Below are 10,734 nucleotides of genomic sequence, written 5' to 3'. Positions count from 1 at the left end.
ATGGCACAAGACAACCAGCCGTCAACGAAACATCCTAATCGTACGTGGACTGCGGATGAGGACAAAGTCCTTGTTGAGTGTCTCATTGACATTGGGTCAAGTTGGAAAGGGGAAAATGGATTCAATCCTGGATTTTCGCTTGCAATAGAGAAGCTCATGCACCAAAGGATACCTGGATGCACACTCAGAGGTATTCCTCACATCACATCACGGGTTAAGTTGTTAAAAAAACACTACAACGCCATTGCTGAAATGGTAGGGCATACCAGTGGGAGCGGGTTTGGGTGGAATGATGCAAAGAAAATGATAGATGTGGGGAGGGAAGTATTCGATGATTGGGTTAAGGTTAGTAAAATGGAGTTTGTATTTTTATTTTTATCTTTTATGTAAATCTGATACACAAATTTATGTTATTTGACATTAACCACTTGTCCTTAATATGTTACTGCAGAGCCACCCAAGTGCAAAAGGGCTTTTCAATAAGTCATTCCCCCACTATGACAGTTTAGGTACAGTCTTCGGAAAAGATGTTGCATCCGGAGTTAATGCAGAGGAAGCTCCAGAATCTATTGTAGGTTTGGAGCGAGAGGCCACTTTGAATGCAGAGAGTGGGATTGCCTTTCAAGACTATCTGGACCTTACTGGGGACTATATACCCACACCGTGTGTCGATACTACAATGCCAGACATCGCAGCCGATGAGGTCTCCCCACCATCTCCAGTGTCAACTGCTACTGCAAGGAAGGAAAAAAACGACAAAGAAGTGAAGATCCAATGGTTGTAGAGGTAGTTGATGTTATGAAAGATCTTAGTCAGCATTACAGGAAGTCCACTGCAAGTATAGACAACTTGGTAGCTTGCTTTCAACATCAAGCTGAGGGTAACCACAGGCGAATGTCAATTGTGACAGAGTTGGAGAAATTTGAAGATTTGACAGAGTCACAAAATGGTTCAGGTTGCTGTGCAATTGGGAAGGGATAGCAATCTGACGGATGTCTTCATGCAATTCAATGAAAATAAAAGAAGAGTATTGGTGGCTGGGATGTTGGCCAACCAGCAGTGAATGTCAACAGAAGACTCTTTTTGGATGTGCTGCATAGTTAGCCATGCTGTTTTTAAACCATGATATTTTTTGGACCTGCATGATAATTTTTTGTGATTGGCTCAGGGCATACTGTTAATATTACAACAGTTGTAGGCAGCCTAAGTATAGCATATATGTTGTCTTGTACTGTGTAGGTTAATCCTTTTTTTGTATGTAATATAATTGTGTAAATGTGCCATTTGGCTGCCTATCTGACTTGTACCTGTGTAGTTAAAGTCCTTTTTTGTGTGTAGCTAACTTGTAATCATATATGAATCCGGCACTGTTACCTGAGTTCTATGCTTGTAACTGATCAACTTTATATATGATGGATTTCTCGTAATTTTTATGGTTGTTTGTTCATTGATATGTTTTTGGATTATGGCTGTTTGTTCACAGCAGGGATAGCTTCTTTACGTGATCCTTTTTTAACTCCATGACTGAGCCAACAGATGTTTATGTGGATGTCAAGATGATTGAATGCAAAGGACAGTTGAAGGATTGGTTGGACAATGTAGAGGACACTTGGAGCAGCAGATGCTTGTATATTAGAATGTCAGTATTGTTGTATTTTGGCTGGGCTGTGTGTCGCTTATTAGATGGCAGCAAGAGAATTTGCATAAATGCCACACTTTTTTTTGTTTTCATTTAGGTACAAAGCAATAAGTATTAGATGTGTGTTATTACTGTTAAAATTGTGTCATGGTTTAGCCATGTTGTTTGTTTTAATTTACAATCCATTGTAATATTTGACAATGACAGAGGATCCATTACTCTATTTTTTAATTGTATTTTGTGATTGGATACATTTGCTTATACTTATTGTATCATGGGAAGCATCAATTAAATGGTCACTTCTGCCATTTTCTACTGTATAATGAACATCGACTTATAGAGAAGTTTGCTAATACTACAAAAGTAACTTACATCAATTTCTAACAACTTTTTATTCTGTCAACCATACAATGTATGATAAGAAAAGAAAAATTACAAATATGGCTTCCTTGATGACTAATTTGTAACATTAATAAACTGTTTGACCATTACATGCTCTTCACTGAAACTGAAAATTAAATGGAATAATTAAGTTGTTGGGGTGATGAGCTCATCATCTATCCAATTTGTCTCTCCCCAATCCCTCATCATTGTAGCAGTGGATTTAGTCCTGGAGTTCTGTAATAGTGATTGAAACCCTCAAATTATGATGCAGTGTCCTGGTTTAGCAGCCATCCTGCTTGCATATTCGTTGCCATGCTCCTAATGACTTCACAACTGCAAAGGGGCTTCCATACATTTCCACGATGTGTGGGTTTAGGATGAAGATCATGGAATTGGTCCATTTAAGTTGATGTACATCAATATCTATTAATGGCCAAACCAGAAAACCGAATTATCAGATAATCGATGGAAAACTCCTTAATAACTGGTCCATAGCTAGTGGTGGAAAACAGAGAGAGACAAAGAAACTGCTACTGATCCTGCAAAAGTACAAGTCCAAATTTACATGTATATGCATACTGTGCTTGGAGCAGAGGACAGAACACCAAATTTTGAACCTTTCAGTTTTCTAGACCTATATATGATGATTGTATTGGCTTCTTGACATGCATAATCATGACAACAATCTAATGGCAGCAAGAATCATATCACAAAAGTCAAATATCAGTAAGAACATTACCAAAGTTAGAGGAATCCAACCATAAAAAAAACCATGTTATCTCAAAGCTTCTCCATCTGATAATTTGAAGGTACTGGTAAGCAAACATAGACTTCCAATAATGGACATTTCTATAGTCCAGATAGTACTCAATCAACTAAAACAGGAACAATTCCATACAATAAAGATATATCAGCATCAACACAACAACCAAATGGCTACCTGGTTGGATATAGAGATCATAGCTCTGGATCCACACTCATTGAGCTATTTCTTCATAACCAAGTGAGGTCTCCTAGGCCACTCCTCATTAACACCCTAGGTGAAGTTCTCAAACTGGTTCTATGCTTCAAATATTTGATTCTTCGAATTTCCTTGGACTGACACCTACATTATTTCCTATGATTTCTTGCATGATGCTGTTACCGCACTATCTGAAACAGAAGCATTGGACTTGGTTATAAACAGAAGCAACATGCATTCACACTCATCATCTGTAATGGTATAGCAGATTTGCTATGTCACATCATTAGTTGCCATAACTAAACTTGACTGTTAAGCCTATCAACAATTCAATGGCTACCTGTAGTCATACATGTTTCTTCATTCCTGAATTTCCATTCACTGCCACACCAGAATCCATATAATAGAACTTAAGTTACATCAAAGAAACAAACCAAATCTAATACAACATGATAGAAAATGTCAATCACCCAAGTAAGATCATACCTTGGGCAGATAGACAGGTGTATAAACAAAGAGACACAAGGATACAAAAATAGGAACATAAACACAGAGAAAGAGATAAACACAAAGAAACGTAAATAAAAGTCTCAACATTACAGATAAAAGTCTAAGACATGTCCACAGTTCAGTACATTTAAAGATCACAAACTCTAAACCCTACTAATACGAAATACACAATAGTCCCATGTTTACAGTCACTAAACTAGTCATGAAGATACTTAAACATTTCCCTCATGATCAACCCAAATGTTATTACAATTACAACAACCAAAAGTACTAATCTATTCAACAATTTGTCTTTAGAAACACAATTACGGCATGTTGGTTCTTCAAACCATTCAAAGAAATGATACTTTTGATTGGTTCTGCAATTAGCACATCCGAAAAACTGCCTTCCCGGATTTCTTGTCGTGTGCGAAGTTCCCAACGCAGCCGGCACTCCACAGTAGCATACCTTCCCCGTCGATGGGGACCACGATGACGAATGCTTAGAAATAATGCTTTCCGACCCACCTACTCCTGACCCACATCCACCCATGTCTCCTTCAATTAACTGTCTTATCGTTTGCACAACTCCCACCAATGTAGTTCACTGCCCTGTGGACAAGTCATACTTAAATATGGTAGAAGGAGATTTTAACAAAAGGTTACTAATGATTCAGCACGTATTTAAATAAGTGGCTCCATAAATTGAAGCTCATCAACACCCTAAACAAACATATTTTCACAGCTTGTACAAGTGTTTCGATTCTCCACCTTAAGCACTGCCATACCCAACACCATACACAAGGGAACATCTTCCGATGCATCACTGTTGCAGGTGGCCATATGGGTAGGAGAAGGTAATGTTTTTTTTTTATATAAAAGTATTACGGATTAAATGCACATACAAAATGGTTTCGAATTTTATATCCACTTATAGGATTCAACCATTACAAACCCTAAACCATACAAATTAAACCACTTTCAATTCCCACCCCCCACCATAAAAAATATAACACACAGGCGAAGCAACTGTCGAACCCCACCTCAAAACCAAAAACAAATTAACTCTATGCATCAAGGATGTTTTCAGAATAACTCACTTTTGATGGCAGCACACTACTCGATCCTGTTGTCTAAGCTTTAATGTCGGTGGAGATTTTTCCGATCAGACCGATACTGGACGGTGCTGGAGTGATGAAGGCTGTTTTCGAAATGTTATGCACAGAAACACAAATATGAAGGACGAAGAAGAACGTTGCTTCCGTCACGTGTCCAACGTCTCTCTTGTACCGAGTTTTATTTTAATATTGAGGGGTAATTGGAAAATTTTTTCATATTTCCCCGTCAATCTTTTATTTTCAACCAAACATGTTCTCAGTAAATTTTACACAATTTCCCTGGTTATATTTCGGTCTACCAAATAACATTTTTAAAATTTCCCCACCTATTTTTTTTTACAACCATTTCCCCACTATTTATATTTACTTGATTATAAAAAATTTCTCACGTAACAAACGCCCCTTTACGACGTTGTAATTTATTACTTTGTTTTGTTGCTTCCCTTTATTCCAACGTCTAAGTTTCATAGTTAGATCACTGTGAGTAGAAGTTATAGTTTGAACAAATATCAATAAAGTAAGAATATATTATAATAACAATACAAAGCAAACCTACAAAGTATCTTTCTAAGTACACAAATGAGATGAAAAAAAAAAGTATAAGTCAGACTTAGAAAAGTTGGACACATTCTTTTTATTATTATTTATCCTTACTAAAAAACGAAATTTTAAAATTCTAAAAGTAAAAAGGCAACAACAACTCTCTTGCATCTGACCACCTTAATATCAATTACTAATGTTCCGTAAGACTTCTCATGAACATAATAAAGTTTTTTTGAAACAAAATTGTAATGTTGAATCCAAAACTTAAACATATTTATATTACCATAATAATGGAAAACAAAAGGAACACGGTGATTATGGATTTTCTTTTAAACGTGAAAATAACATCATTCAATTCAGATCATCGAGGGTATGTAAATTTCAAAATTAATTTGATATCAAATAAGAGGGAGTAGGGATTACCTGAGTTGTGACAGCTTATTAAACTCATTATTTTTAAAATCATTTCGAATGTGACAGTCTGATGATTTTAAACAATTTTAGAAATAATAAATAAACAAACAAATAATAATAATTTTTTTATTACTGATTTTGGGTTAACTTAAAACATAAAGAATAAAAAATTAGTTTGATATTAATCGAAATGGGAGTCAGCTGAGCCGTGACGGCTTATTACTCCCACACATTTTGTTTTAACTCATTTTTGACGTGATGGATGGGTGATTCAAAATTGAATCAAATTTATCATAAAATTTACGATAACAAAAAATAATAACATGAATATTATTATTCTTTGAAAAGAAAGGATTAGCTGAGTTGAGACAGCTTGTTAATCCTGCAATTATCATTTTGGATTATTTTAGCTGCGACAGTTTGATATTCCGAAACCATCAAATCCAAAACTTTCAAATTATTTTCTTTAAAACTACTTTCAAAAATTAAAATCAATCAACACACAAACGACGTAGCTTTGAGTTTCCTATTGTACCAAGGGATACGTCGGAGCGGGACTCTTCTCGTCAAGCACAAAAATACATTTTCAAAATTAGTTTTCTTTTCCAGCAATCAATTTTATTTAATTTTTTAGGGTGAAATAAATATTTAAAATCTTATCAATAATTTGCACAATAGATATAAGGTAACCGTTTTTTAACGGACGGTGTAGGGTGCTAACACCTTTCCTACTCGTAATCGACTCCTGAACCCATTTCTTCTATCTAAGATCAGTTGTCTTTAATAAAAGGTTTTTCCAATGTTTTCCTAAATAAACCTTGGTGGCGACTCTATTCTTTTAAACATATAATATTTTTCGTTGTCACGTCGCGATACGGTTGCGACACTTATATATATATATATATATATATATATATATATATATATATATATATATATATATATATATATATGGGTTTAGTGTGTGTCATTTAAAAGGATACAAGTTGTGTTCTTTTAGTAACTTAAATAAAGTATGACCGGTCATATTATGTGTTATTCAGAAAAATTGTTTTTTTTTCACTTTACACGTCAACGATATGACTGAGGAGAGAAAAAAATTAACTTTTCAAATTTACAGAAAGTATGACCAGTCATACTTTGTGTAAATTATCTAAAAAGACACAACTTGTGTTTTTTTTAAATGATATTTCTTTTTCCGTATATATATATATATATATATATATATATATATATATATATATATATATATATATATATATATATATATATATATATATGGGTCAGGATCATTTTACACCAGTGTAAGTTACACTCTCAATCTTGTCCACTCATCTCACTTATATCTAAGGGCTCAAATTTTTTAGTAATGTGAGCCATTGGATACAAGTGGATCAATGGCCAAGATAGAGTGTAAGACTTCTAACTCTTACACCGGTGTAAGAATATCCTGCCCCTATATGGGGAAGGATCATCTTACACCAGTGTAAGACTTTTACTCTTACACCCAATCTTACCCATTCACTTTAACTAAAATCAACGACTGTGATTTTTAGGAATTAGTAATCACGTGACCCCTACTTTCTTCCTCCTCGAATTCTTTGCTCAACGTTGCAAGCGGAACACCACGATTCCTCATAAGTCGTCGAACTCCTTAACCCCTCTGCTAGCCTCCGTTGCGACATCAGCCTCTTTCAAAGGAAGTTGGTGTCAAGACTTCAAAGGTCACTTTGGGTTGCCGACATACAGAATTTTTGGAGCTCAATTAGTTGAATTTTTTTGGATCTTGGCCTCTTGTTTGTTTCTCCCTTGCTTTAATGTAATTTTCTTTTCAAATTGGAACTGCCAGAACCCTGTGACTATGAAGGATAATTATTTTGTGGTTTCAAAGGTTTCATCTAGCTGACAATATGATATCCGAGTGGCTAGTGCTATGTTTTCAACCAGTGTTATTAAACCCGACCCGGTCGGGGTACTGAGTTACTGGGTCACTGGTCGAACCGGTGGGTCACAGGTCGGACCGGTCGACCCAGTTGCATATAGATATATAAAAAAAAATATAGATATGAACATATAAATTCAATTATATTTTTCATATTTAATATGAATTAAACAAGGTTCACCAAATAAGCTAAAAAATATGAAGCATAAATAAATAAAAATACACGTTATTACTATGTCAATTTAAATTGCAACTCAGAATCCCCATAAACATACCTCTCAATGACATTGAATTCATATTTTTCAAATTCAACTATATTAAAATAACATATGTCAGATTCTCTTAATTTATTATTTCGCAAATTGTTTCAGTATTGGAAACTGAAATTTGAGGTCATATACTAGCAAATAAAATTATAAAAAGTTTTTACAATGAGTTCTACATTTTTTCTGATAAAATAAAATAATTTTGGTTTTTTTTTAAAATGCATGACCCAGCCGGGTCAACGGGTCACCGGATTTGGCCGGGTTTTGACTGGGTTTGACCGGGCCGGACCGGTCTAATGACCGGTCCAATGCTTGACCCGGACCAGTTTAATGACCGAGTCACCGGGTTCCAGGTTGACCCGGTCAGGTCGAGCCGAGTTTTACAACACTGCTTTCAACATCGATGCATATGGGGAGTATGGGTATACTTTGGAAGCTGAGAAATTCTTCATTTGGTGACAAGAAAGGAAGAATCTCAGCTAGCACCCTTGAGTTCAATGTGATGATTAAAGCTTATTACATAGGAAAATTCTATCATAAAACATGTCAATTGTTTGATAGTATGGTGTAATTGTAGGTAATTCTCTCTTACATATTTTGGCCTACCAAACCTTATCTGAGAAAAATACAAGAGGCAAGACTAGTGAGTAATTGCATCCCACATTATGTCAGTGATTTCCAGATTTGCAAAATTAGGCCAATTAGAATTGGTAGAGGATATGTACGAAGAAATGATTAGGATGACATACGGTATGATGTTATAATTTATGGAGTACTGATCAAGCGAAAAATGTTTATCATTTTAAATGACACAATTTATATCTTTTAACTCTCATGAAGAGATGAGACTCCCACTTTTATTTTTTTGTCAACTCTCTCTCCTCATTTATCTATCTTTTTCTCTCTTTCAAAATGACACAACTTTACATCCTTTAAAATTATACACTTTTCCCACTCATCAATGATTATACCTTTCGATCATTTAGAAGTCTTTTTTATCAAATATGGAGTATTATGAATGCCAACGTTGGCCAAATTAGAAGTATTAATGAAAAAGGATGTTTCCCATGGATATTAGCACACTCAAGTATGCTTGAAGTAGACTTGCAAAGTTTAGTTGATTGTTTAATATGAGAAAGGGACCAGGTTGAAAGCATGCCAAATGAACCCATTCGTTCAAAATTGAAATTTTCAAGTGTAGTGTACAATTCAAAGATAAATATACTTTAAATTATTTACTTCAAAGATAAATTCATTTTAAAAAAAACTTTATCCATCCTCATCTAACGCTTCTAAGTGACCCAAGTAAACTTGAAAGATTGTTTTAAACTTGAAAGAAAAAGTAAACAATGTTAAAAACATAAGTTAAACTCCCTTCGTGTGAATGGACTAGCTTCAATATGTATAGAGAGAGGTAGAATTTTTTGACACCAGTGTCAAATTTGAAGTTTGACACTTCATCTGATAGTCGTTAGATAAAAAAAGATCAATGGTATCACATGCTTACAAATCAGAGTCGTTGATCTTTTTTGATCTAACGACTATCAGATGAGGTGTCAAATTTGACACCTCATCTGATAGTCGTTAGATCAAAAAAGATCAACGACTCTGATTTGTAAGCATGTGATACCATTGATCTTTTTTTATCTAACGGCTCTGAGATGAGGTGTCAAAATTGAAATTTGACACCAGTGTCAAAGGATCCGACCTCATATATATATATATATATATATATATATATATATATATATATATATATATATATATATATATATATACTTGCTACTTAAAATTTTATTTAAAATTTCAGAAAAATAAAGTTATCCCTGTCGAAGAAATGTGTTTAGAGGATACCTTTTTAGCAAGAGATTAAAGTTATTCTCTAAACACAGTGACATAACACTTCTCTAAAATGTTCACCCAAAACCTGCTCAAAAACTTCGCATGCCAATAATTTTCGTGAGCTACACTTAAACTCTCATTTCACATCGGGTTTTGCATTAGTGACAAAGAATAAGTTTGTGGTGTTATTCATTTGGACGTAAAAAATTTTATTTATATCCATACATTACGGGAGTTTGCCCCGAATTTTTTTAAAGAAAATTTTAAATACATTAAAATATAAAAAATAAAAGAAAATAAAATTCCAACTTAACAAAAGAATATACAAAGTGATAGGTTTTATTATATTTATATAGGAAAAATATTTATACAGTTACTGCAGATAAGTTATCTGCATTTATTCCTAAAACGATGTCGTTTTGGTATTGAAATCTTAAATTTTTTTAAATATAAAGACTATTATAACCCTGAAATAAATTAAAATTACAAAAATACCATGATTTTCGTCCCAAAACGACGTTGTATTGGGCTTACTGCAGAAAAAGTGAACCATATTTATATTGAAATACTAATCACTCACTCCTCAGTGTCAAGCAATGTTATTAAACTCAGTATGGTTTTTGACCTGGTCGAGGTAGTAGTTGGTGTGTCACTGATTGAATCCCGATAAATATATATAAATCTATAATTTATATTAAAAAATTATAAATATATTCAAATACATATAAAAAATATACCAATTTTAAATATTCTAATATGCAAAATAAAAGCATACAACTAATGAATATAGGGAGGCTTATTTTGTAACTTGAATGTTACTTCTATAATTGAAAACTTATATTTACGAGTGGGTGTATATATATATGGAAAAACTTCAAAAACCCTCTACAATTTTTATCATAATCATTTACCCCCTCCTCAAGAATTTGAATCATTTATCTCCCTGACTTAAAGTTTTTTTATCGTTTACCCCCTTAAGTGAGGGGGGGTAAGTGATAGAAACTTTAAGTCAGGGGGTACGTGATAAAAAAAATCGAAATAAGAGTGTAAATGATTCAAAAAATTTGTGAGGGGGGTAAGTGATAATTAAGAAAACTCATTGGATTTTTTTTGAAGTTTTCCATATATATATATAT

General features: G+C 33.8%; 1 protein-coding gene across 1 annotated transcript; it reads left to right on the top strand.

Moving 5' to 3' along the window:
* On the top strand, positions 1 to 784 carry LOC133291986 (uncharacterized). The gene is made up of 2 exons (XM_061490347.1): positions 1 to 345; positions 452 to 784. The coding sequence occupies exons 1-2, from the start codon at positions 1 to 3 to the stop codon at positions 782 to 784; spliced, it is 678 nt and encodes a 225-aa protein (XP_061346331.1).
* Positions 785 to 10,734: the final 9,950 nt, after the last annotated feature.

The sequence above is a fragment of the Gastrolobium bilobum genome, unplaced genomic scaffold (genome assembly GCF_033153095.1).
Source record: "Gastrolobium bilobum isolate Gb01-03AN ecotype WA unplaced genomic scaffold, APGP_CSIRO_Gbil_v1 utg22085, whole genome shotgun sequence".
Lineage (NCBI taxonomy): Eukaryota > Viridiplantae > Streptophyta > Magnoliopsida > Fabales > Fabaceae > Gastrolobium > Gastrolobium bilobum.
The sequence above is the reverse complement of the archived record's forward strand: the minus strand, read 5'-3'. Positions and strand labels throughout refer to the sequence as shown.

What these genes read in the sequence shown, in the direction of transcription:
- LOC133291986 (XM_061490347.1), top strand. Translation starts at nt 1, where the DNA reads ATGGCACAAGACAACCAGCCGTCAACGAAACATCCTAATCGTACGTGG. An exon ending in TATTCGATGATTGGGTTAAG is followed by an intron (nt 346 to 451) that starts GTTAGTAAAATG and finishes ATGTTACTGCAG; the next exon opens with AGCCACCCAAGTGCAAAAGG.